We start from the raw sequence: 27,820 nt of genomic DNA, 5'->3' as shown, positions 1-27,820 counted from the left end.
CAATACTTAACTTTATACGGCAATACCTGCTTAGCAATAATAAGGTACACAGTCAAACTTATCAGCTTTATTTTTGTTGTTTTTAGCTTATATTAACAGAGAAAAGAATAAACCTTCACTTTTTAGTCATATTCTCACCATGTTGTTCATTCATGTATAAATGTTCCAGCTTCAAACTAAATTTTTAGTTTACAAACCAAATTTTTATTTTACAAAGTAAATATTTAGCTCCAAGCCTAACTATTAAATAATTTTGTTTACTAACTATATATTTAGTTACTAGTTAGCTAACTATTTAGCTTGAAGTAAAAATATTGAGCTTGGTAGCTACATACTTAGTATACAAACTAAATATTCAGCTAAAAACTGGCTATTTAGTTTCTTAGCTAAGTATATAGTTTGAAGTAAAATATCTTGCTTGATAACTAGCTATTTAGTTAGCAAGCTAAATGTTTAGCTAGCAAAGCTAATTATTTAGTTTATTATATGGCTTATCATCAACTATACCTTTAGCTAGCAAACTAAATATTAAATACTTAGCTTACAAACTAAACATTTAGTTCCAAACTAGTTAAGTATTTAACTTGCTAACTAAATATCTAGCTTGTTAATTAAATATTTAGTTTGAGACTGTGACAATTATAACCGAATGAATGTGTTGTTTAAATGTATGTATTGTTGCGGCTAGCAGGACCGTCCCACAGGTGGCTTTGCTCTCTGCTAGCCAGAGTGAATGAGAGCATTAGCTTCACACAGACAGTCCTGGTGGTAAATAAACAGAGCATGTCCATCTCTCTCTGAGGACTGGTCCTATTTCAGGAAGGTCAGTCCAGTCTGACCTCAGAGCACAAAGATGCTTCCTTTCCTGTCCATAAACAGAGAGGAAGTTCGTCCCCAAAGGAGCAAAACTGAGAGCAAAACAGAAACTATTAGCTAAATAAGGAGCTTATGCAGCTGCTTTCAGATGCAGCTTAGTTTGGGGGGAACATTTTGAGTCCTGAATGCAAATATAATGGCAGCTTGTCTAACCTGTCCTCATTATAAATTAATTAACGCTCCTCATGCTGTCACATTACTTTAAATAGACCGTTGGACCCCATGAAGTTGTGTGTTCTGTGAGAAACGACCCGGCATGCCACGATGGTCCGAGGGTAACGAACTGCGTCTCTTTGTCAAGGTGGGATTAACTGGCAACCTCTGAGGAGGAACAATGACTGGGGCGAACAGAGTGACATGAAGCTCCGCCTGACCCAGAGAGAGACCCGGGGTACCACTATACCTCTACCTTCACTATACCTCTACCTCCACTATACCTCTACCTTCACTATACCTCTACCTTCACTATACCTCTACCTTCACTATACCTCTACCTTCACTATACCTCTACCTCCACTATACCTCTACCTCCACTATACCTCTACCTCCACTATACCTCTACCTTCACTATACCTCTACCTCTCATTCTCTCTCTTCCTCTCTTTTTCTACATGTGTAAACATGAGTGATTATTAATTATGAATGAGTTACGGGACAATAAGTGCATGTATTGAGGCGCCGTGATTCAGGAATAGCTTCAACAGATCCTTCACATGAAAAATAATATATTAAACAAAATGGTTATTTTTTATTACTAAATTATTTTAGAAGGTTTTTCTTTAACAACTTGGTAAATCATTCAATCTCTCCTATTTTCACAGGCAGAATAAAACTGCTGAGTCATTCTTGGATGTTTTTAAGTTCTCTAAAATTTTAAATAAGCTACAACTCAAGCCTTAAATGTTTGCACAGAAACAACCAGCTGGGTTCATAACAGCGCTACGGGAGCCCTGAAAGACCAAATGTACCTTTTATATTGATTTTAAAGGTCATCTGTGTAAAAAGAAAAAAAATTGCATCAAAATATTTTGTAGGGTTTTTTTGTAGAACTTGTTTTGTAGTGGATGATAAAAAGAATCTGCAAAATTAAAAAAAAAAAGTTTTTGTTACTTTGATTGGTTGCTGACAAATAACAAAGAAATATTTTGACATTAAAGGTATTTTCTATTATTTATTTAGGTCAAAAATGCATTTTTTATTTAAAGAAAATACATACATAATTAATGATTTGTAAAAGCAATACTTTTAAAAATCTCCATTCTTTATATAAGCACTGTAAATCTAACTGAGAATCTGTCACAGGGCTTACAAATATATGTTGAATGTATGTTAACATTACATAGAAGTCATAAATTTTTAATTTTATATATATTTTATATCTTTTGTATATTTTGGGATTGGTTTTAAATTTAAATATTCCATGTTTTGTAAGTTTTTCTTGTACTGGGAGTGCAGATGGAAATATCTGCTTCTACCCTGAACATTTTTATTTATTTAAATAAAAACATATTTGTTTTCAACTTTAAATGCGCAAAACTTTCAAATCTTTATCTATGGAGGAACGGTAGGTATGTGCTGCCCTCTGTTGGCCACTGGAGTGAGGTACAGCTACCAGTATTTCAAAGGAAGCTTAACTGAATTATTAGAAATATATGTGAATGAGCCTGTTTCCCTAAACGTAGAATAAAATTATTGAAATAAAGGCAGAAATTAAGAGAAACATGTTGTCTAAATAACACCTGCCGTAACCTACCTCCTTCCACTAGATGGAGCTATTTGACGGCGCAGAGGAAGGCTGAGGAAATTACACAACAATTTACTAAGAATAAAATTTATCACAGTGTTTCTATTAATTTACGTATTTTTAGGAATACCAAGAAAAAGCAGTTTGTACTTAATGCGCAGTGAGAGGTATTTCCTGCACTTAAAAAAATCAATTTTTCCAGCTTTTTCTGCTAATAAACCAAAAACAAGTCACAGCTGACAGCTGATATCTGTGACGCAACAACCTGCTTATAATGTATTAATTTATTACAGCGCTGCTGTTTACAAACATACTTCATTTGCGGCTCATAAAACAATCAACATCTATTTATAACAAAAGACTTCTGACGCTGATCCTGGTGTTGAAGTTTGTGCATATGAATCATATATGACATCCTTCTGACGTCATGCTGTTGCTCTTCACATGTGGAAATGTTGCACATTACGTCGGTTACACGTGAGTTTGGTGTTTATTGACACCAGAAACGCGAAATAAAATCAAGAATCCCGCGGTGGTCATGTTAGTTCTGGACTTTAATCTGTTTTTACAGCATATTTGATCAGAAACAGACGGTTATATGGCAGAGGGCTGGGCCGCCATGGCTCCACTCACACCAACACTATTTTCATTGTGGTCAAAGATGAAGCGCAGGTCAAGATGGTTCCCCTCCCAGCGCAACTGAAACCAAAAGTACAGCGTAAAAAGTCCAAAAAAACATATCAATACTCAATTTAAAATTTTTTAAACAAAATAATGTAAATTTATAGAACCAGCAGAAAGGAATGTGAATGTTTTAAAGTTTGAACCCCTAAAATAAAGGTTGCAGTGAGCCTTTGCTTTAAACTCCAGAGAGGTAAAGAAAAACGGATTCAAACTCATGTTTTTAAAATCAGCTTAGATCATATTTAAACATTCATAATTAGTTGTTAAAAAAAAAATCCTCCAAGTAGTTTTAATGTTTTTTATTTTATATGTTATCTTTCTTTCTCCGGCTTTATTAGCTAGAGCTAATCCTATAAAGAGAAGACACAAAATCAAAACAGATTAAAAATTTAAAGTGAAAATGAAGCATCTTTAAGTCATTGTAACGTCATTGCTAAATAATTGATAAAATATTTTTATCCCAGCGCTAACCGTAAACCGCTTGAGTTAGAAACTGGAGCCCTGGCTAGCATCGCTACCTTCTTCTTTGGGTTAGCATTTCCAAACAGCAGCAGCTAACTGTCTCTAATTCAACTGACATATTTCAGTGCACTCCAGTTCAAATTGAAACAGATAAACGTTACTCAATGCGGAAAAATTAGAAGATATCAAACTTGTTAACTTGTTTAAAATTAGTGCTTGTCAGTTGAAGTTAGATTCAAAGAGTTACAATAATTTGGCACACTTAAAAATACCACCGTATTTCAAAATAAAAAAATTTCTGTTTGGTATAACAACACTGGTGTGATGTAAGCAAATAATGCTAATGATAGTAGGTATGCTAGGCTTTGGAATGAGAAAGTGTCTGGTGCTGACATATTAGCATGAGGGGTCGTAGGGAGGCTAATGAAAATCTGCTTCAGGACCCAGAAAGGCTTATGAAACAAATTCCCCAAACAAAAGATCAAAATCTGACAATATTTTATAAATATTTAAGACTTCTTATAAAAGCACGCTGTTCCTGTTCTAAATAATAATAAAAAAGGACTTTAAAATATGACGCAAGTTTCAGCAACATGGAGTCAATGTGCTAAACCGGAAGTGAGCGCCCCCGGACCGGGCCTGCAGCCGGAGACGAAGCGCCAGTGGAAAGAGGGAGGTCACACTCTCGCTTCGAGTCGCTCCTCTTTGGCGGACGCCTTGCTGTGGATGACAACCGTCCAGCTCGTCGCAAAATCAGCGGTGCTGCTCGGCTGGCCGGGGCTTTAACGCAGCGGCGGGGGGAGCGAAGCTAAGCGAGCCGAACCGAACCGGGGAGGGGAAGGATTTACTGACACAGCCCGAGCATGGCGACCCAAACCACCGCATCCTGCACTGGATCTACTCTGCTACAGCCAATCAGCGACATCATAAACCTCCCACTCGACCAGGTATGAGTCCAGATTCAGATCGAGTCTTTATATATAGACCGAGTGCGTGACGTGATTTTCCGAGCGACATGTTATTGTAACAGCTGATGCGCAGCGACCCGGTCCTGCTGCTGCTGCTGCTGATGATGATGATCTGCTGTCATCACCTAAATCTCCTTTGTGGACCCTTACTGGGTCACCAGAGAAACTGGTGTTTACTGGTTAAAATTTACCCAAACATTCTGGTTAGTGTGTATCTAGGAGACACAATGGCTTCTATTCATTACTGAGCAGCAGAGGAGGTCCAAAACAAGTGAAAAGCTCGGTCTGGTTCTTATGAACCCGGTCCTGTGGGCTCCTTCTTAGGAAATATACAACCTAATCCAGGACCAACACAACCCACGGTGTTTCTGGTGCATTTTAAAGTTTTATTTAATCAAATCCATGTAAATACCAGGTTAAAATAACCAGAGTGAGTTTAAAAAGTAGTTTTAAATGATTGTTTCAATTATTAGGTATTTAAATCCAGTGGAGAGGAAAGTAGCTTCACTTACACATGAATGCTACCAAACCTGTAGAATCAGGAAACAACATTACAACCGTTCTGTTGACATGACACATTTCTAAAAGCAAAACAAATTAAAAATCAGAAATTTATTGTCTGAAAAGCGCATCAAAGTAATTCCTTAGAAGCGTTATTACTCCTGTAGCATCCAAAGAGAAAAAAAACAGCACATGTACAGCAGAGCACGGTGGTGGCAGGGTGATGATCTGGGGCTGCTGCGAAGATGGAACCATGAATCATCAGTTGGAGGCTTTATTCTCGGTCAAAGAGGCGATAAAACCTCTGAATGGCTCCACAGAAACAAAATAAAGGTGTTGGAATGGCCTAGTCAAAGTCTGGACCTCAATCTGATTAAGAAGCTATATAACTAACAGTTATTTTAGTAATTGATTAATCCATTATTCTGACGATGAATCAATCAACCGCATGAAGAATTGTCACATTCTGCTGAACAATATTAGAAATACATTAAACGATGCAACTAAACAAATAATTTCTTTTTTAAAACAAAGAAAATAAACATTTCATTGACATTCAACTTAATTTTTCAGTAAATTGAAGCACAAACATTGGAGAAACTTTTACTCAGATGTAGATTTGGGTCAAAAAATCAGTTTAATCTGAACCCCGTTCAGTAAAATCTTAAATTTTCAGTTTTTTATTGAAGAGATAAGAATAAAAAAAGGTCACAAGAATTTTACTTTAGATTTTTAAGGTGACAATTTTGGCCCCAACAGCAAAATGTTTGCTGCAATTAGCAATTATCTTAGTAATTGATTATTCTATCAATTATTTAGACACTTAATTGATTAATCAGATAAAAAATTCACATTCTGCAGATTTTTCAATTAACCACAATGATATCAAATATATCAAAAGATGAAAATAAATAATTTAATCTTTTTTAATTTTTTAATTGGCTAAAATGTAATAAAATAGCATTCTGTTAGTGAATGCTGAATCATTTGTAGATTATTTATTAATTTTTGCATTATCAGTTAATTATTAGACAAAATTGTGCTTTTTTTGCAGAATTTGAACCGAGTGAAGCTAAAACTTCGCCACTTCATTCCGTATAGAGCAGATTGACAAAGATTTTTTTAAATCTTAAATGCAAATATTTAGATTTTTTGTTTAGTTTTGACTTAATTTCTGCTCTGATTGTGTTGTTCTTTCAGCAAACAGACCTTTTTTGGAGTCCGTATACTCCAGTTATTGATTAACCGGTGATTAAATTATTTGACAACAATCGATTAATCACGATTAATCGCCTCATTCCCATATGTTGACTTTCTCTCAGGAAGCACATGGTGACAGTAGAGAGAAGTAACTCCATTTTAGCAGAAAGAAAAGCCTCTCTCCTCAGAACCTCTTGTGTTTTAGCTTCTTGTTTGTTAAAATCAGGTCATTTTTTGGATTTATCTGAGAATCGGTGCAGCAGCTACACATGGGACATGTTTAAACCCAGATCCAATCCGGCTAAGCAAACATTTTATCAGCAGCGTTATTAGTGTGGGTGTGACTCTGGGATCTAGAGAGAGAGAGTTTTATCACAGCGTATTTAAATGTGTGTGTCTGTTTGTGGGATTCTATCAGTTCATGTCGGCCGATCAGAGGCTGCCGGCGTTTCAGACCCAAAGCAAACATGTTGAACCAGAACGCTCCGCTCTTCTTCTCCTGTCAGCCTCCCAGGCTGCTTTTTGATCCCTGAACAAACTGGATGATGTAACTCAAAGCTTTGAGAGAAAAAACTTTGCTGTTTTATCAGTCGGTCTCTCCCAGACGTTTCTTTTTGTCCTGGAAGCTTTCGGTTTGAGTTTCTGTTGCGTGGGCGAGTCGGGCAGGAAGTTCATACACCGGTTTTAAATCGTGTTTTTATATATCACTTATATTTACTATCATAAGTAAAGATTGAAATATGCAAAGCCATACTAACTTAAAGTTTGTTTTTTGGCAAAACCAAATCTGAAAAGTGTGGTGTGCATTTTTGTTTAGCATCTGTGACAGTAGTGACTCATGGAGGCTGAATATGCAGAAGTTTTCAGTTTTTATGTCTAAAAAGATTCAGAAAACCACAAATAATTTTCCTTACTGGTCACAAAAAGTTAAAATAAAAGCATTAAAATGGTAAATGGTGTCTGTATGGAAGCACATTCCTGCCATGAAAGAAAAAATAATTAAAACCCAACAGGAAATCATAATTACACATTACAAAGTCAGAATAATTTTATTTTTAATGTCTTAATTTCATCTGTCTACATCATAATTATGAAATTTATTCATAATATTGAGATACAAAATTATAATTTGTTTACTTTTTATGTCATAATTATGAGATTTGACATCATAATCATAACTTTGAATCTCATAACTAATAAAAACCTGACAGAAAGTTATAGTTATGACAACAGAAATCACTGTCAGAGTACAATCACACAGGCTACATGTCTCAGTTAGCAGATAAAAGCTACAATAATCTACTGCAATGTAATTTTATTGTTTATAAGTTAAATTTGGAACGGGGCTAAAGCTATTTCTAAACTTGTGGCTTGTTCATTGTTGTCATAGCAACTCCATAGCAACTGTCTCTCAGCTAGCGTCTCTCAGCTAGCGTCTCCTTTTCAGCTCACAGGTCTGCTGAGAGTCTCTCCTCTTTGTCTTTAATTTGCTGCCCTCTGGAGACTTTTATGTGCCAATTGATTTCTATTCTTCAGCTCCGTGTAAAGGAGCTGAACCTTTATTAAGGTTCAGAGTCAACAAGACGAGCATGTGTGATTCCTCCTGGGAGGAAGAGATAAGTTAGCTAAGGGGCTAAAATCACTCAGGAACATGAAGCAGGTCTTCATACACTGGGATGGACTTTTATGAGGAAATGTTTAATCGTCTAAATGTGAGATATGGTTCAGATACCCAGAACAACTGCCTCACTTAGCGGGTCAAGCTGTGTTGGTTTGATGAGGCTCATCACACCGGATTAGTGAACATAAATTTAACAGATTTACAACAATCATTTCACCTCGTGAGAGCTCTTAAATCCTCTGTTTTAGTTGTGCCAGGAATCGCAGGAGGTTTTAATCTTTTTTATTGTGCTGATTCTGCTTTAGTGAGGCAGAACGTTGGCAAAACAACCGTTAGTCCTGGCTGTCCATTAGTGACTGCCTTTGGTTATCAATTCAGTAAAACCAGGCAGCGGTGAACACTGCTAGCTAAAAAGTTAGCTGCGCTAAACATAAAACACTTACTATTAGTTCTGCTAATGCTAAAGTGCTACACCAACAAGTTATTTAGTGGAAACTAATGCTAAAGTGCTACACCAACAAGTTATTTAGTGGAAGCTAATGCTAAAGTGCTACACCAACAAGTTATTTAGTGGAAGCTAATGCTAAAGTGCTACACCAACAAGTTATTTAGTGGAAACTAATGCTAAAGTGCTACACCAACAAGTTATTTAGTGGAAGCTAATGCTAACTATGTACTGAACATTTGGTTTATATTTCTGCGCGTTTCTGCCCTCATCAGCAGAGAAGCAGTTAATGTTTGCTCAAGCAGCAGACACTAACTTATTGAGCTTCTCTTGGCGTTGCATCTGGTGCAGAGCGCTGCAGCAGACACCATGTTTGTGGTTGCAAACCTGACGCAACCGGCCCAGACGTGGCAGCTTTGAATTTCCTGGTGGTTTTCAACTTCTACGAATAAACGCCAGCCAGCTTCTCTGTGGTTTCAAGACAACCATCTTCACAGCCTGATGCTGCCACTTTGGTTGGGCACAGGCCTTAAAATCCCATAAGAAAACCAAAGGTTTGTGGCTGTGATGTAAAAAAGTTCAAGTTGTACCAATATTATTTCATGCATAAATAAGTAATTTCACTCCATTCAGAGTAAATTATTGATGTGCTTCACCTTCGGAGGAGCAGACGGACGTTCAGACGTTCAGACGTTAATCAGACTCTTCGCCTTCAGTGCTTCTCTGCTGCAGGAAGTGGTCAATGGAAAAACTCCCATTGACTGAAACTCTGAGTGGCTCTGATGCCGAACCTGTGATTGATTCACCTCCGTCCTGGACTCTCCAAGCTTTATATGAAATTAAATCTGGACAGAATTAATTTATTCTTTATAACCGTCATAGTTAGTCATTACAGTTGTTTCTGTTCTGCCCTCCAGTCTTTCCACCAGCTGTTGCACATCTGTCTCTGCTAACCGTCATCATGGTGGACGAGATCAGGTGCCACAGCTTCATCAGGCTCATCCTCCATTTTTCTCCCGTTTTCCCTGAAATGTTCCAGCTCAGTTTCTGGAGATTTACGGCCTGCAAACCAAGCAGACACTAACTTCATGCATCACATTAGCTTCACCAAAATCAAAATTACTTAATTTTTTTTTTTTACTTCACCCTCCAATATCATCATCAATTTATTCACTAAACGAAGTGCGGACTCTTTTTGTTTTCCTAATTTCTTAAATTAATATCATAATTTTCTCTCTAAAAAGTACATTTTGATATCTGAACGTCTGAATCAACTATTTTTACCTTTTGTTGCTGACAAACAGATTAAATACTGATAACTTTGTACTTGTTAAATTATAAAAACTTACAGTTTCAGGACATAAATGCCTCTTTATTTTAAATGCAGAATGCATTTTTTGTATGATTTTGACTTAATTACTGCTCTGAATGTGTCTGTATACTCCAGTTAAAGATTAATCGATTAGTAAATTAGTTGACGATTGTTTTAGTAATTGATAAATCACAATTAATTCGATTAATTGTTTCAGCTTTACAATAAATATCTATAAATTTGAAAACATGACTAAATGCAGTGATGTAAATTAGTTTTGTATGTGACTAAAGAATCTTATTACAAAAGTTTTTTAAGAGCTTTGTTTCTGTTTACTTTGTCACTTTTATTGTCATTTCTGTGCTTTTGCAAAGCAACATTTACATCATTTTAGAAGGATAAAGACGTTTTTTTACGTCATTCAGCTGTATTTTCCTCCAGCAGGGTGACCTCTCTGGTGAGACCAGCTGAAATGCTTCACATGCGGCGCTGCAGGCGCACGCAGGGCCCGGCCCGGCCCGGCCCGGCCCGGCACTGCTGGCTGCCTTGTGGGGAAACGTCTGATTGTTCAGCTATTAATAGCCTGGGATCAGCCTGCTGCGCTGCAGGCTTTATGTGTGACATTCTTCTTCTGGCCGTTCCTCATCAGGCTTCTCTCTGGTCTCAGCTGACAGCTAAAGTAAAGCAGGGGTGTTCAAAGTGTGGCCCGGGGGCCATTTGTGGCCCTTGGGATGAGTTTGTGCGGCTCCTGACTGCAGTTGAAAATGGTGCAAATTTGGCCCTCGGGCATCTGGAGCCGATGTGGATGAGACGGACGTTTAAAATTATTCTCATGGCAAGTTTATTTCTTAAATGGAAATAATTTTACAGATCATAGCGTGAGGTCATGCAACAAAAGCTTTAAAAGGAAACCATAAACTATTTATAGGCCAACAGAGCAAAAGAATCGGCTCAAAAAGTTAAATAATGCAAATTTCATACTGATATTGGTTTCAATAAAACATGTAGTTTGTTCAATTTATTGCTGAAAAGGAGAAAGAATTCACAATAATATTATTTTTATGTTTTTTAATGGAGAAAAGCTAACTTTGACCCGACTGGTTTTGTGTTTTTTTGCCCGGTTTGAGGTGGAACCGAACCCGATGTGAGCAGAAAGGTCCAAACAAGCCCAGGCTTCGTTGTGTTGACTGAAGAACAGGAAGCGTTTTGTTCCCGTTGTGTCAGCGTCTCCTCATGCAGCAACATGTCGGCTTGTCTCCAGGAGCTGTGACCAACCGGGTCGGGTCGGGTCGGACCTCAGCAGCCGTGACGCTGCAGCTGCCGCTCGGGCGCAGAGCCACAGCGAAACGCAGAGTCTCATAACCAACACTCAGTCAGTTAATCTTAATTTAGTTCAGTTATTCAGAGAAACTGATTCATTCCCCATTAACCCAGTAGGAACCTGTTTTAGGTCAATAATTCCTTAATATTGATGATAAAGATCCAGTTCCTTTGGCAGATTATTTTACTTATAAGAAGATATTTTTACCATGTTATAAGTGAAATAAACTGGCAATGGAAATATAACTTTTTCTTCAATAATAAGGACTTAAAACAAGCTCACATATCTTGCTGAAAGCTTATTTACGAGTTAGTTTTGTCTTTTTTTCAAGTGTACTAAGATATTTGCACTAGAAACTAGACCAAAAATACTTCAGAAGATTTTGTGTCATGCAGTCATTTTCTTGTATGTTTCCATTTTTCTGTTATACTAATCTTTCTGTTTTTTGACAAACACCTTTCCATAAACCGCTTTTATGGAAACTCGCAAAAGTGGGCACCGCTAGCTGAAAAGTTAGCTAACCTTGGATCACCTATCATAAACATTACTTCAAAGTAACACGAAAGCGCTACGCTAATGTAGTATTCAGCAGAAGCTAATGCTAAAGCGCTACACCAACATTGTATTTAACAGACGCTAAGCTAAAATGCCAAATAATCTGAAAGTTTTCAAAATAGCCAAATTAGTGTTTAAGAAATTATCTGGATAAATTAGTTCAGGAGAAGTGCGCTAAAAGTTAGCTAAAATATTAAGTTGGTAAATGAAAAATGATCTCCGCTACTCTCCCACTAGAACCTGGACATGAATGCTGCTTCCTGCTCTGTTCTCATCAGACTGTCAGACGGTTTAGAAAGTTTGCCATGTTTGTTTTTCTTGAGCTACTTTTGACACAGATTGAGTTTAAATTGAGTGTTTTGATGCTTCGCCCTGATCCTGGCAGCAGCTGCATGAATCCCTAAAGCTGTGGCGGCGAACTGGAGGGAGGCTTTGACTTAATAACACTAAGGGGAGAAGAGGATTTTATGCTAATGATGGTCTAAATTCATCTCCTGCTTTGTGTTGATGCACAAAAACAGACAGACAGAAACCCAGCAGTGTGTGTGACGAAGCCTCGATGCTAAACATGGAGCTGCACAAAGACGGGAGCGGATGGTGACGCTTACTAACTCTTTCTATAGAGGTGTGTGTGTGTGTGTGTGGGTGTGTGTGTGTGTGTGTGTTGGTGGGTGTGTGTGTGTGTGATTTGAATAGTCCTTACCACAGCACTCAGCTCACTTCCCCATTGAAAAGGTGCCCGGTTCCAGTCAACAGGCCCGTTTTGTTAGGATGATTATCTCCTCCTGCCCCATGGGAACCTTCCAGACTGCAGCTTCTCGTTAATTAATCTTTGACAAGGCGAGTTCATAAACATGTTAATGGAAAGGACACTCAGGCTGGAGGCGAGCCGCTTCATTTTTGCATAATTATCAGCATTTCACACAGTTTTTCTCAGCAGTTTGCTGACCTTGGGTGACTTTTTCTCATTCCAAGTTCTTTTTTTTTTGTAACATATCGAGGCGAAACGCTCACATTCTTTCTAATAACATGCAAATTTAGACATTTCTTGCTCCCTCTTTTTAAATTTAACAAGTTAAAAAATGTTTTCAAAGACATTCAACTGTTACTGCAGCAGCAAGAACGAAACCTGAAAACTTTTAGTTTGAGTATGTTGAATCAGTGGAGAAAAACCACAACTTTAGAAAATAGCTTTAAAAATCACTAAATAATAAATCTCCTTTTTAACTACTTTAATAAAATAAATAAATGCATCTGAATCACTTTGCCCCACCGATATTTTGGACCATTGGTACCAAATGTACCAACCCGGTATTTATCTGAAGCTAATGCTAAAGTGCTAAATCGAATATATCAAGTTTATCTGTATAACACATTACAGAAGCAAAGCGCTTCAAGGTGCTTTACATAATAAAAACAGAAAATTACAAAGTTGTAAAGAAAACACCATTCAGTCAACAACCATATCGACTGTCGACCGGAACCCGTTCATCTCTGGAACCCAGAACCCGTTTCTGTCTTTATTTAGTTTTAATAACTGGACTCCTGATAAATAAGCTTAAAAAAACAAAACAAATCTAAGCTTAACATTAAAGTACACTTTGTTTCTATTCTGAATGAAATGGACTGCAATTATAGGTTGTATGAATCTTTCATAAATAAATCACTGCTTTGATTTTTGAGAAGATGCTAGCTGATGTTAGCATTTAGCCAGACGGGGTTAACGGCGCGGCCTCTTCCTGCTGGGTTATACAAAAACAGATTTGCCCAGAGGAAAAAAGTGACTCATCACCCATCTGTTTGTTTCTGCGCTGCCCGTCCTCTCTTACTCCACATCCTCACTGTCTCCACGCTAACATGAAATCTGATGAGTTAGATTAAGAAACGAGCAGATGGATGCTGCATGTGAAGGGCCTGTTTGGCACGGCGGTAAGCAGAGCTAATGGCAGAATAAGTAAAGCTGCTCCGCTCTTTTACTCCTCCTCACATGCGCTCAGTATTTCACACAGTAACGAGGAAGCTTATCTCTGTCCTCCACCACGTTTACTACTTCCTCCCTCCTTCTGAATGTCTCCCTCAGCTCGTCTGTGTCGGTCTCCGGTTCGTCTTGCTACCGAGCTTTTTGCTGCTGCTGCCAGGAGGAAACGGCCGGCTGCGTATTATCGCTTCCTGCACCATAAAAACATCTGCTTGCTGCAAAGGTTTTCATATCTGTGGACCTTTTCCATATTTTGTTTCCCTGCAAACTAAAACGTCACTGTATTTTTAACATTATTTCAAATTTTGAGTTTGAAACTTTTTAGCAACACTTGACAAATAAGGAACGGAAATAAGTGATACCAGCCTTAAAATGTAGAAAAAGTAAATTATGTTCATGCATTTTGATTATGTAACTTTGAATCAAAAGATTACTTTAGATTACTAGAAATTATATGTTGATATTGATGAGTAGATAATTATTATACTAAAATGTTTTGGGGTTTTTTGTGAGCTCTAGTGTCCCTTTTTCAAAGTAGGCTGACAGGAAAGGGGGAAGACATGCGGCAAACGTCGTCGGGTCCGGGAGTCGGACCCGCGACAGACACGTCGATGCCACATTGCCTCTGAATGTGGGTCGCGCTAACCCCTCTGGATCTTAGTATTGGAATTATGCTGTATTTAAAGAACTTGTGATGAAAAAGGTTCAATAACATACTTTTTGACTCAGTATAAAAGTTTTTTTTGAATAGCAGCAGCTTCAATGAAATAATTAACATGCTAATATTGAACAGTCGGTTTTACTCCTTAACTGCCTGATGTATCTAATTAGCATCATAGCTCAATTTGGTGCAATGTGTCAAGTCTTAAATCCTCAGTCATTTTTAATTCCTAATATAAACTGCATGCTGCCTGTTTCTGAACTGGACAATAAATCAATTCTATCAATTGATTAATTATTTTGTTTTTGGAATTTACATTTTTTGAAAATTAGATTTTTCCCACTATTGCATTCCTTGTGTTTCCATAGTTCAGATTGATGTAAAAAATCTGCCATCTGGTTTTGTTTATTCTGACGTTGAATTCAGGTGAACTCAAACAACAAGTTATTGAACTAGTAAAATATTTTATGTCATTTCTATGTTTTAAGAAGGCGAGGAAAGAAATATATTAAAATCGGAAATCAAATTTGGTATACAACCGTAAGCCCAGCATTAGCCTGAGCATTTTATTAGAAATTCATTTTCCCATTTTCTGACGTGTTTCTCTTTGGTTTGTGTTATGCAAATTAAAAATTATGCAAATTAAAAATGTCCTCTGGATTATTTTTTGCAAAATTTCATTAGGCATCGTTGAAAATCCAAATTTCATGGAGCTTCTTTATCAGGTTGCTCTGCAGGTGGATCTGTAGCCAGAAAAGATGATTTTAGTTCGATTTACCTGCAGGAAATCCTAAGGCGATATTTCGCCTTAGGTAACGAAATATCAGTTTTATTCTTGATGTAAAGTTTGACATTTTGCCAGAACTTTTGCCAAACACGGAAAACTGTGTGAAGAAATCTCCGGCAGCTGCTGCTGGTCTGAACAATCCTCTGTTCCTCCCTCTTCACTCTCCTACATGACATTCCTTCCCTAACAAAGCAACGCTCTGATCTTCAGGGATGGGCCCGCCTCGCCCCGATTGACTCTCAGACACTCAGAACGTTGTCCATGTTTGACGCTGATGGGCAGAAATGTTCCTATGCAGCTTTAATTTAATATCATCCATGTTCTCTGAGAAATGGGCAAAAATCAGACATTCAGCCGAATTATGTAACTTATTTAACACAAATGTGCTAGATTTTTTTATTTATTTAGAGCTAGAAAGTGACTAAAATTAGACCCAAAAACATCTCTTACAGTTGTGGTGTTTTCTTTTGATTGATGGTTGAGGAAGAGGAAGCCAGAGAAACACTATGATGCACCTTAAAGTGGACATATCTTACTTTTAAATCTTTGCTTTTCACATTTGAATCAGTCAGTTGTGGTCTAATTAAAGTGAAACTGCAATGCTTTGCTCTGAATTCCTCTTCTTAACTCTGTTGTGAGGTTCGTCTGAGAGCAGCTTGTCTTGGTGCTGTCTCTTTAAATGCAAATAGAGGAAATTTCTGCCAAAAATGCAGACATGTTGATTTTTCACACAGAAATTTCCAAGTTTTTTCAAAACAATTTCTGAGATTAATCTCAAAATTTGAGCATTTGGCTGATTTATTTATTTTTTTCATCTACAATGACCCTAATATGCCATCATAGACACGATTATCTTGCAGTGCAGAAACTTTTTCTTCCAAAATTGAATTGAAACATCTTGTAAACAACACCTCAACATAGCTAGCCAACTAGCTATCAGCTAGCTGGCGCCAAAACGTCACTGACTAGATTTGGTTCATGTTTTACCCTTGACAAAAACATCAAAAACAGTAACAATCTACTTATGTAATAACACAATTCAACACCCGCAGTACAGTTCCATCCACCACGAGCTAACAGCTAGCACACAGCGCTAGCATTAGCAGAAGACGCGTTTTGCAACATGCAATAAATTCATGTCTAAAGTAAAGAATTTTTTTCTTATTTTAATGTTTTTTGCAACTTTTCCTCAGATATAACTTAGTATTTTTATCTTTCTGTAAATCCTTCGTGATGCTAGCGGAGCTAGCTAAAGGACTTTGAAATGCGCTGCGTAAACAAAGAGGACTTTCTCTGCTGATTAAAGTAAAATCTAACCAGGAAATTCAAAATGGTTCTGATCCTTGTGTGGGTTAATAAACGCAGCAACAACCCAACATTTTGACTTATCCACTTGTTGTTTTGGCATTCCTACAAAATCACTGTGGATTTATGAAGTTGATTAGCCAGAAATGTAACAGTTAAAAAAACTGAATGGATTCAAAAATATGACAGATATCTACGCAGCACAGGGGCAGAAAAACTGAGCTTTTATACACTCCAAGTGCACAAGCAAATGTATTTAAGGGTTAAAAAAGGGGATTTTTCTTCCACTGAACTTTCCGTTGTCTGCTGCTCACCTGCTGAACATTTTCACCCACAGGGAAAAGAGAGCAAACTCTTGTTACGGTTCATGTTCTCTGCATGCTTGCCTCAGCGTTTATGTGACAAACAAAATGTTTCACCGCTAATGATTTGTCAGCATGTCACCTGCAGACAGACGTTGGGCTGCATCTCCTCTCCCTCCTCATTAATCTCATCTCATAGCAATTAATGTCTAAATAATGTGCTGCAGGGATGCTCCCATGTTTGCATGAAGGGGTGTTTGTTTCCCTTTACATTGGGAGGTGTGTGAGGTTAATAGGAACAGTTTCACAGGATGTTAAAGATTTTCCCTGAGTCAGTTTATTCTGACATACGGAGGCGTAAACACAAACACGGCGCGACGCCAGCAGGGCTGTCGGATCATCTCACATCAGACACACAGCTCTGTGAAAAAGTTTTTACTCGCCTTGTAGATTTATTCTGGTTTTGATTGGTTTTGTTGCACTTATGTTTCTACTGGTTTTCTAGATGATTTTTGTATCTGATCGGTATTGGCCGATACTAAACCACAGATATTGGCAAAGTGAAAAAAATGGATCCCGAAAAGCACTAAATCTGACGATCAAAAACCCAGCTGAAACTGACTAAAAAATCATTAAAATTGAGTAAAAGAAACATTAAATCTGACTTAAAACATTAAAATTGGCACAAAAAATATGGAAACTGATGTTAAAAACATATAAACTGTTAAAAAGATGAAAATTAATGGTAAAAACACTTAAACTGACAAAGAAGTCAGAAAGTTAGGGTTAAAAATTGTGTTAATTGATGGTAAATAACACAGAAACTAACAGTAAAAAAACAGTACAAACATGGAGAAATTATGATACTGATGTGTTGCATCCCTCCTTTAGTCTCTCACCTAAATGTTTATTTCTTGTTTCACGACTTCATGATGTTTTTATGATGTAAAGCACTTTGTTGCTGAAGCGTTATGTAAGTAAACGTAACGCCTCAATATGAGTGAAGCTGAAACTGGCTGTTGCTCTAATCCCTCTCATGCAAATGAAACCATGGAGTTCAGTGTTTTCATGGGATTTCTTCTTCTTCTGCTCCCTGTGTGCAGGTGAACTTCGTGGCGTGTCAGCTGTTCGCTCTGCTCATGGCTGTGTGGTTCCGGATCTACCTCCATCCCAGTAAAACCAGTCCCTTCATCAGACACGTGGTGGCCACCCTCCTGGGCCTGTACTTGGCTCTGTTCTGCTTCGGCTGGTAAGGCGTCGCCATGTTTATCCTGCGTTTTCATGAAAAACCTGCACAAAAACTTTGTTGGTCATCTGCTAATGTCGAAAAAACACAATTTTTCAATTTCTGTGTTTCCATTAAAAAAGAAAAGCAATTAAAATCACATGTGACAAAGTTTGTTCAAAAAACATTCAGCTCCACGGTCGACCTACCATTTCCTGTCGTCTTCTTTGTCGTTTCTGCCAGTAGTAACATCCAGTAGCTCATCATGTGACTCCTGCGGTGCAAAAAATTTGCAGTTTTATTCTCTGACATTACGACTTTCTTCTAATATTGTGATTTTATTCTGATAATATTATGACTTTAAAATAATAATAATAGATTTTATTTGTAATACCCTTTACACTTTTAGACCTCAAAGGGCAAATTTGGCGATTTTATTCTCATATTGTTGCAACTTTATTCTTTTGTTGTTCTGAATTTACACTTGAATTATTGCAATTTTATTCTGCTAATAGTATAAATTCATTCTTGTTTTATTATGACTTTATTCTCATATTACTAGAATTTCGTTATTAGTCGTATTATTATGACTGAGTTTTACAACGCTATGCTCGTAGTGTGTGATTTTATACTTCTATCATGTTCAAAATAAAATAAATGTAAAAATAGTGAATCATTTTATTTCCCAGCCTGGACCTGATATTTGTTTGTAGAACAGGAAGCCATAATATTTCCTGTCTGCATTTTGCTGTCAGCGCTGCAGGAGAAACAGAAACATGGTGGGATGACTTCCATGAAGTCGACAGTAAAGCAGAACGAAGACAAAGCTGATTGTTTCTGTCTGCAGGACTTGTTGTCATGTTGGTTTAATCCATTCCTCCCAGTTAAATTAGATTTTCTTTCTTCCTCCTCCTTAAAGAGGCAGGATCATGTAAAACTGACCTATTTTAGCTTTATATTGTGTTAGAATGTTATTCCCTCATCAAATACAAACCTGGAGTTTTGCCTTGACGATAATAAGTGATTTTTTTTTTTTAATCTAGAAAGGCGCGTATGAAGTTAGAGGATAGAAAAGAATAAAAATCGTTAAATCGGAAAGTAAACTCTCTTTTAAGTCATATTTGATATGTATAGCATTTTCATAACAATTCTGCTATAAAATGGGAAACACATATTTTGCTGTTGTGTTTTCGCCTGTTTTTGTTTTGCCGTCATGTTTCCTCCGCCGCTGCCTCCTCTCCTCGTCGTCTGCGTTGACTCTCGGCTAACTCAGAGCGGCGTGTCTGCTCTGCTGGACGGCTTGTCGTGGGTCGGATCACGGCGCCGCTGGACTCGGTGTTTCTGCTCTCCTGTGGCGCTCTGATGGTGGACCGATCTGCATGCAGCCTGTTCTGACATCATAGGGATGAATTTTTAGGAGTTTAGCTGAAATAAATTCAGATTTCTCTCTTGTGCTCTGACTGCCTGGACCCTGCTGCATTACTCAATAATTATTGATATGTTTGCGTAATATTTGTGTGATATTTGTCTTGTCTTTAAAGGTATTCGGTCCATTTCTTGGTGCAGAGCGGCCTCTCCTACGGGGTGATGATCTTTGCCAGCCTGGAGCACATGCACAAGTAAGACATTTTTCAGTGAAGCATTTTATGGTTCTTTCTCCAGGACGCCGCACATCTGCAGGAACTTTTAAACACACAAACTGGTACTTTATTTGGTCCAGTCCAAAGTTATAAGTAAACCTAATAAACGTCCCTCATAGAGCTTCAGCTGAGTGTTACTAATAGAGTTAGCATCACTTTTAGCAAAGCAGGCGTCAGAACTCACCAGAACGTAATAATTTGTTCTGATTCTGTGGTTTTTTTTAAATTTCATTCTTGTCGTCATTTTCCCATTTCCCATCAAAACAGCCAACATCATGATACTTCCACCGCCTGTTAGTCCACAGTAATGCCATCCTGGATCCCATTCTTAATTTATAGATTGCAACATGAAGCTGCTCTAACAGCTCCATTTGTGAGGTCAGACACTGATGTTGGGCGACAGGAGACAAGGTCTGGGTTTATTTTTTTCTATCTGCAAGTTCCCACAGAAAACTAGCTGAGCCTGGTGGCAGTGGTGCCTGAAGGTTGACAGAAAATTTGATTACGTATATGTTATTAGAAGACATTATTGATGATACTTAAGCACCAACTATTAAGTGTTAAAAAAGGCAATTAACATAAATATAATTTTTTACGCTTTAGTTAAAGTAATCAGCACATGGATGTTAAACCAAGCTGTCACATTTAAAAATAAAGTAAATTAAAATAAATGTTACCTAAAAGGACAATCATGGGTAAACATATTTGTATTCTTAACGTACAAAATTCAAGTATTTATTAAGTTTTCTTGTTTTACCAAATCCTATCGAGTTTTTTTAGTTATGTTTTTCTTGTTGATGGTGATTGTTTATCATAAAGAATGCAGTAAAGAATACTACAGAAGATGAGACCAAGTAGACCAGAGTGCAGGGCATTCTGGGTAAATACAACCAAAACAAACACGCTAGCCTAGCGCTAGCAGCAGAAATGGCTCCTGATCTTTACCCAAACACTAAAGAGAACGCCGCTAAAATCTGACGCCTCCATTTTGTTTCCATTTAGTGAAGAAGGAAGTTGCTTTCAGTGTCTTCAGAGGTTTTTGTGTCGTTTCCTTCAGTGGTTCTTGGTGCAGCGCCCCCACAGGCCAGGAGGGGAACAGGTTGGTTTGACTCAGAGAACCACAGCGGCTGCAGGTGGAGCAGCTAATGGAGTTCTGGTTCAGACAAACTGAGTCTATGAGCTCATCTGCAGAGTTCAAATATAGGAAAAAATTACCATCTTATAGTCCTGAAATTAAAGTATATTCCATATTACTATTCTGTAAATTAAACCATCTTTATAATTTAGCACTTTTAACTTTAATTTGTTCAGCTTCTCTGATTCATCGACCAGGTTTTCTACTGTGACCTTGACTCATTAGGGTCACCATAGATATTACATTCAGGTTATCCCCAAACTATAGGAAATTTATCTGATTGTTTACCGTTTATTGTGAAAAATTTCTTATCATATTTTTGATTTATCTTCATGTTGAATTTCAGTCATTTATATTAAATAAAAAAAGTTGACAGTATGAAATTTTAGTCATTTTCTCCAGTGTTTGTTTCGTAGCAGCATCAATAAATTTTAAAAAATATGATTAAATACTGTATGCATTTTAGAGATATAACTAAAAGTTTTCCGGGTCCAGCGGTAAAGTCCCAGAACTCGCTGACACGTCGCTGTTTGCTGAGGTTACTGAACCTTTCAGGTCTTTGCATAACAAATGAGTTTCTGACCCGGCCAGGAAGCCCACAGCTTTCTGACCGGACACGGCGATCTTTTGTTTGACCTACGACCTTTGCTCTTGGAGCTCGACCTTACATGGTTACACATGAATGGCTAGCAGAGCGATTAGCATAACTGCAGAAAAATATCTATGAGGAAAAAAATCTTTTTGTCTGTCTGTCTTCAATTGTATCTGCCAAGTAGAAACACAAAAAATTTGTGAAACTCAAACATTTTGGGAAAAGAATAAAAAATGGGACTTTATAGGAAGCGTTGGGTTGGGACCAACAAAAAAAAGCAAATCTAATATAATTTAAACAATTATTCTTTATTTGTTGAGGACTTAAAACATTAATTCACTGTGAGCTGCTGCTTCACAGTTCGGTCTGATGGAAATTTCCTCTATTTGACTAATTGCGCAAGCAAGTTGCAGCAAAGCAAGGAATGCCGCCGGCACCCAGGCAGTAAATCCAGTCAACACCAATATCCTTTATGGTCCCACAGTGGAGAAATTCAGCAGCAAAGTGATGACAAAAATCATCCAGATGCACAGAAAAATAAGAATGAAAGACTATAGCAACGGTATGTTAAAAATGTCATATGCAAAGAACGTAAAACTGAGTGCACTCATTTAAAAATAAAATTAGTTAATTAATCCCTTCAGTATTTCATAGAAATTCATACAAAATCATCAAATACTTACCACAGCATGTTAGGGCCATTGCAGATAGAAAAAACAAAAAACAACAACAAAGACCAAATTTTTAAGAAATTTTCTGAAAAACAAAGGAAACTCTTAAGTTTCCTTTGCGGCGCAGGTCCTCCCCCTCTCAGCTCCTTCAGACTAGCCAGCAGCAATTGGCAAACATTTGAAGTATCTCATTATAGCAGCTGCGACTCAGTGAGTAAAACGTTGTTAAAGGGTTAATAGAGGAGCCATGTTGTAATGGAGGCGGAGCCTCTGAAAGAACAGGAATGTCTTAAAGTGACAGAGGCCCAATTTCAAGGCGTTAAATTAAAAAGTCAAATTTCTTTAACATAGTTGTTTGATTGTTCTGTAAAATGGCCGCCCTGTGCCTGGAAAATGTTTAATATTGGCCCTTTAAAGGCGAACATATGTGACTGTATTTGCAATATTTATTGTGAAGAATGCAAAAGTATAAACTTGTCTCTGTTGTTTCTCTGTGTCTTTAGGTACTGCTTCATCGTCACCCTCGGTTACCTGATCCTCTGTCAGATCACAAGAGTCTACGTGTTCGACTACGGCATGTACTCTGCAGATTTCACTGGGTGAGCTTCTCTAACGCTGCACGTTTTAAATAAAATCTTTACATGAAACATCCTAAATGATGCTGGAAGCGCCGAGTCGGTTCCCTCTCCGCTAGACGGCCTGCAGGTTGGAGGAGGCTGGTTGCTAAGCAACGTAACGCAAACCCAAACAGGCCGTCCGTCTGTCTGTTTGGCTTCAAAATGTCAAATCAAATATGCTTCTCTGAGCCGAACGCCTCTGTTTGGTCATTCATTATGCGTGGATTTATTCTGCTGATCCCAGCAAGAAGAAGCAGCAGGGAGATGACTAATGCAACACTCTTAGAGTCAAGAGGAAGAACGCCAGGAAGGAAGAGTAACAGGAAGTTAAAAAAGCCCCTAATTATCCAGGAGGGAACTTCCCATTGTAAGGATACTGGTGCAGCTGGTTCTGTTGCTGCTATTACTGGGCTAATTGGTATCTGGGCCCATCAGGTGGATGGCAAAACAAAACAAAATGAAGGTAAAAGGAAACTTTTATTAGCTGAAATGACAAACACCTGGAAAAATGAGTCATTTCTAGCAAAAATATTTAGGCTTTAATGTATTTTACTGGGATTTTAAGTGATGATGCAACACAAAGTTGTGCATAAATCAAAATATGTCTCTGTCGCTGAAATCGGATTAAAAATGTGTCTAAACTGTTCAATGGTCATAATTTTTCCCATTTAATTTGTATTTTATGCTGAATAAAACAGAAATAAATGTTATTTGTTTGTTTTGCTTTTCAGGCCCATGATGGTTATAACCCAGAAGATCACCAGCATGGCGTTTGAAATCCATGACGGTAAGATGCGCGCGGCTTCCTGCTCCTCTGCGTCTCTGGAAACTAAAGCGCCAGATGAGGCAGAAGTGAAAGTGCCACTTTGATTCTCTGAGGAGTTAAAAAAATAAAACTTTATTTTTGAGGCGGCTCGATCGGCCGGCCAGTGGAGCAGAAAGAGAGCACAGGCGCCGTTATGTAATGGGTTCATGGCCAACAGTTTCCTCAGGCCACAGATTGAGATCCAACAGGCTTTAAACTAGGAGTCGATTAAAATGTCTGTAATTAATTAATTGCATTTTAATTGAGAAAATAAGCAATTCATTAAATTCAAAAACCTCTTTTTGCTGCTAAATTACTGAGTAAACAGACATATGAGCTCAACAACAGAGATATTTACTGTTTTTACTGGGTAATTCAGGTTATTTCAGACATTAGCATTAGCATTGGGGACGTTCGCGTTAGCTGCTACATGGTTAGCATTGAGATGCTACTTTAAGCTTGAATAGCTTCACTGATAGGCTAACTCCTTTTAGCACAACTTGAACACAATAGTATCTCCCAGCATCTAATCAGATCGGTTTCTGAAGCAGAACTGAACCTCCAGTGAGCCGAGAGGAGCCGTAACATCGCTGTTGTTAGCATGTGTAGCTTCTGCGTCAGATTTACAGGCGTACCAGAAACTAATTCAAAGGTTCCAGTTGGGAGTTTTCTATGTAAAAAGGAAAAGTTCAGTTAATTGTGTTCAAATCTAAGTAATTAATTAATCAAAATTAACTCAGTAGAGACCCAGCCCTTAATTTTTGTCATTCTTTTTTCAATTTTTTACAGTTCATTCCTTTAGTTTCCCTTTAAGTCATGTATAAAGTGAAACTCCTCTTCAGGTTTGGTGAATGTTAGTCTTAATGCAGCGTAGTTTTGTTTAAACAGTTTTGGTTTTTGCGCCCAATGGGCTGAAAAGCTGTCGGTTTCCAACAACAGAGCGATCTCCGGGGGTCGTGACCTTTTGCTCATGTTTACATTGCTCCGCCATCGTGGCTGCCCTCTGAATGCTGAACACCTCAGGTTAAACCTGAATGTGTTTCACAGCGTGCATCATGCTGGTGTGTGTATGTGTGTGTGTGCAGGTTTGTCGAAGCGCAGGGAAGGACAGCTGACTCCCAGTCAGAAATACCTAGCTATCAGGTATGTGACTAAGGTATGTTTTAAAGCTCAGACGGTTGAATTTAACATCTTGTTTTCTGTTCTCTAGAGTGTAAGCCTGCTCTCTGGTGGTGTTTTAATCAAGGCGTTATCGCCGGCTGCTATCGGTGAATCGTTTTACGAGAATGCCTGTAATCCCTCGTCCGTCCTTCCTGCTTTGCGGATTGTTTTCCCTCTCAAATCTTCTCTGATGGAGATGAAATGTTGCAACAAAGCCGCTCACGCTACGAGGCGGGACTTCCTTTATTAACATGAATACACAGCTAGAGCTGCAGTGAAACAGCTCAGATCAAAGCATGGCCTAGTCAAAGTAGATACCTAAATTCCATTAAACCAGATTATGTGTTTTCCAGGCATGTAGTGACATTTTATAGAATAATCAAGTAACTATGTTTCCTTCAGTTGTTTTAAAAATGTTGTGTACATCAAATATGACTAAAATAAATTTGACTTTGTAATTTAACACCCTGAAATTGGGCCTCTGTCTCTTTAAGAACTTCCTGCTCTTTCTTAAACTCTGCCTTCAGGAAGTCATCCCAACATGGCTCCTCTAATAACCCTTTAACAACGTTTTTACCAGAGAAGTGGCTCCTATAATGAGCTCGGCAGCTGTGCAGTTCCACCAGGTGTTTGCTAATTGCTGCTGGCTAGTCTGAAGGAGCTGCTGTGTCGAGATACAGCTCTGGGTAGGAGCTGCATCTCGAAGGCGGGGCTAGGTCCTACCAAGTGTTTTTCACAGCTGAATGGTTGCCATGGAGATTAAAGGATTTCTCAAACATGCATGAAAGAATCAAAGCAAAACTTCATGTTTGTTTCTGATAAGAGAAAAACTTGATGTAAAGCTGAAAACAGTTGATTTAGCATAATACCGGCCCTTTAAGAATTTGTGGTGACATTTAAAAATTGATGTTCAGAAACGCTCTGCGCTGCAGAAAACCTGCCCCAGAAAACCTGCAGCAAATAGTTCAGATTTTGTGTCTTTCTGTCGCTTCACATCCTGATAACGAGCGTCTCCTGTTCTGCTCAGCCGGATGCCCAGCTTGCTGGAGTACCTGAGCTACAACTGCAACTTCATGGGCATCCTGGCGGGACCCACCTGCTCCTACAACGACTATATGGCCTTCATGGAGGGGACGTCGTACCAGCGCCGGCACCAGGAGAACGCCAACGGCAAAGAGAACGGGAAGGCCAAGCAGGCTGAGCCTTCACCAAAGGTACCGGTCGGATCCAGATCCGCACACCTTGAATCAGCTCAAATGACTCAAACAGAAAAGGCTGTCAAACTAAACAGTCATTAAATATGAAACTTTGAGGCATTTTTTTAGAGCAAAGGTTTAAATAAACCTAAGAATTAAAGCAGAGCTTCAATTATCAGCATTTCTGACCTTTCTTCTACTTTGATTTGCCAGTTTTGCCCAATAATGTAAGAAAATACAAGAAAAAAACTCTTTTCAGGAACTTCTTAAGAGACAGAGGCCCAATTTCAAGGCATTAAATTGTGGCATATTTGATATGTAGGTAATATAGTTGCTTGATTTTAATGTGAAATGGCGCTATGTGCCTGGAAAAAAAATACGTCGCCCTTTAATATGTTGCATTCACTGACTGGTAACAGATCAGTCTTTTCAGTTTCCATCCTGATTTCATGGAGCATCTCTACAGGAACAACTGTTTGATGAATGCATGTTTGCATTTTTTTATTTTAGAAGAATACTTTATTAATAACTGGTTTGGTTCTTTAGAAGTGGCCTATTGTTTTTCATTGAACTGGTTAGCATAGATCTATGGCCTATACAAAACACGTTCATAAAAATGTTTTCCCCATAAAATGATTCTCAGATAATGACATTTCAGTCTGGTCTTTTCAGAATGAACTGTTTTTAGGGCGGTAAAACCAGCTGAGCAAACTGTGCTAGCGCTCTGCTTTGGTTGCTAGGTAACGAGTGGAACTTTGCGGGGTTGCTAGGTAACGGGCTGGTCTTGCCTGGAGTCACTGGGTGAGATTCAGTGGCTGCTGATTTGTGACGTTACATTCAGAAGAATACCAAAAAAACTTTAATTATTGCCATAAAATGGCTGGGTGTTTATTTTAAGCGCTTGGGTTGTTTTTAGAAGCAGTAAAAACCCAAAATGGACGTACGACGTCCATTTTTCGTGCAACGTTTTTGCACGAAAAAGTGCAAAATGTGAATTTTACACAAAAGGTTCCCTTTAAGACTAACATTCTTAATATTGAGATTTTTTTTAAAATGAAAGAAACACTGCAGGTATGTTTTTAATGAGGGAATAATAAGAGATAAAAGTTAAACATTTTACATGTTTAAAATGTTTAAGTTTCAAATTAAAAGTCCTGTTTGTAGGTGAATAAGTTTGTTTCTAATAACTGAAAGTTTTTGTCTCATAAATCCAAGAATCGTTTGAAACGACGGTGTCCCCATCTGAAATAACCAATCTGTGAATGAGAAGCCTCAGACTTCCTCCACCTGATCCATAATAAAACGGCTCATAATGACATAAACGATGTGTTTTTATTTTTCCTTCCATGTCCTCCCAGCGCGCCGTGGTGTCCAAGCTGTGCACCTGCGCCATCTCTTTGACCACCTACCTGTCGCTGTACCGGCTGCTCCCGGTCGACTACGCCATAGACGAGCACTTCGTCAACACCACACCGTTCTACCTGCAGGTCGTCTACCTTTACCTGGCCATGCTGGCTCTCAGGCCGAAATACTACTTTGTGTGGACTCTAGGTGAGAAAACTTGAAACTTTCACAGTGATAATACCTGTTATGTGTAATTAGTCCTGACGCAATAGCAGTAAATCAATTAATCGCATGGTAAATTAAAACAAGGTAAATAATTTCCATTTGCAAGATTTATCTTTGTTTTCTTTCTCCCTTTCTACCAAAACTGACTGATAAAAGTCTTCAGTCTGGTGCTTTGCTCTTTCTTTTGAAGGACACATTTGTTTACAGAGGCTTATGATTCATTTATTTGTTGTTTTGGTTGTTTTACTTATTTACTTTGGATATTTAAAATCTCTTTCAGTTCTTGTGTTAAATGCTCATTAGAATTTAAAGTTTATTGATCTTTGAGAATGTGTTCTTGCATTATTATGCCATCAAATCAAAAATATAATTATCACAATAAATTCCCTGACCTCCAGAATTAAAAAGTATTTTTATGTAAAATCATTTCCCAGTGCAACATTGCCATCTAGTGTTCATGTGAGAACTGCACCCTGTTGGATTTCAT

General features: G+C 38.0%; 1 protein-coding gene across 1 annotated transcript in view; it reads left to right on the top strand.

Moving 5' to 3' along the window:
* The first annotated feature begins 4,417 nt into the window (after window positions 1-4,417).
* LOC116709181 (membrane-bound O-acyltransferase domain-containing protein 2-like) overlaps window positions 4,418-27,820 on the top strand; it is a 24,975-nt gene continuing 1,572 nt past the window's right edge. The window contains exons 1-8 of the mRNA XM_032547569.1: window positions 4,418-4,713; window positions 17,826-17,971; window positions 19,489-19,566; window positions 22,489-22,584; window positions 23,334-23,389; window positions 24,493-24,550; window positions 25,596-25,782; window positions 27,123-27,315. Coding sequence (XP_032403460.1) covers window positions 4,630-4,713; window positions 17,826-17,971; window positions 19,489-19,566; window positions 22,489-22,584; window positions 23,334-23,389; window positions 24,493-24,550; window positions 25,596-25,782; window positions 27,123-27,315 — 898 coding nt within the window. The 5' untranslated portion in view covers window positions 4,418-4,629. The remainder of the gene's footprint in view (window positions 4,714-17,825; window positions 17,972-19,488; window positions 19,567-22,488; window positions 22,585-23,333; window positions 23,390-24,492; window positions 24,551-25,595; window positions 25,783-27,122; window positions 27,316-27,820) is intronic.

This window comes from Xiphophorus hellerii, chromosome 19, assembly GCF_003331165.1.
Source record: "Xiphophorus hellerii strain 12219 chromosome 19, Xiphophorus_hellerii-4.1, whole genome shotgun sequence".
NCBI classification, from domain to species: Eukaryota; Metazoa; Chordata; class Actinopteri; order Cyprinodontiformes; family Poeciliidae; genus Xiphophorus; species Xiphophorus hellerii.
This window is presented reverse-complemented; position numbering and strand designations above follow the sequence as displayed.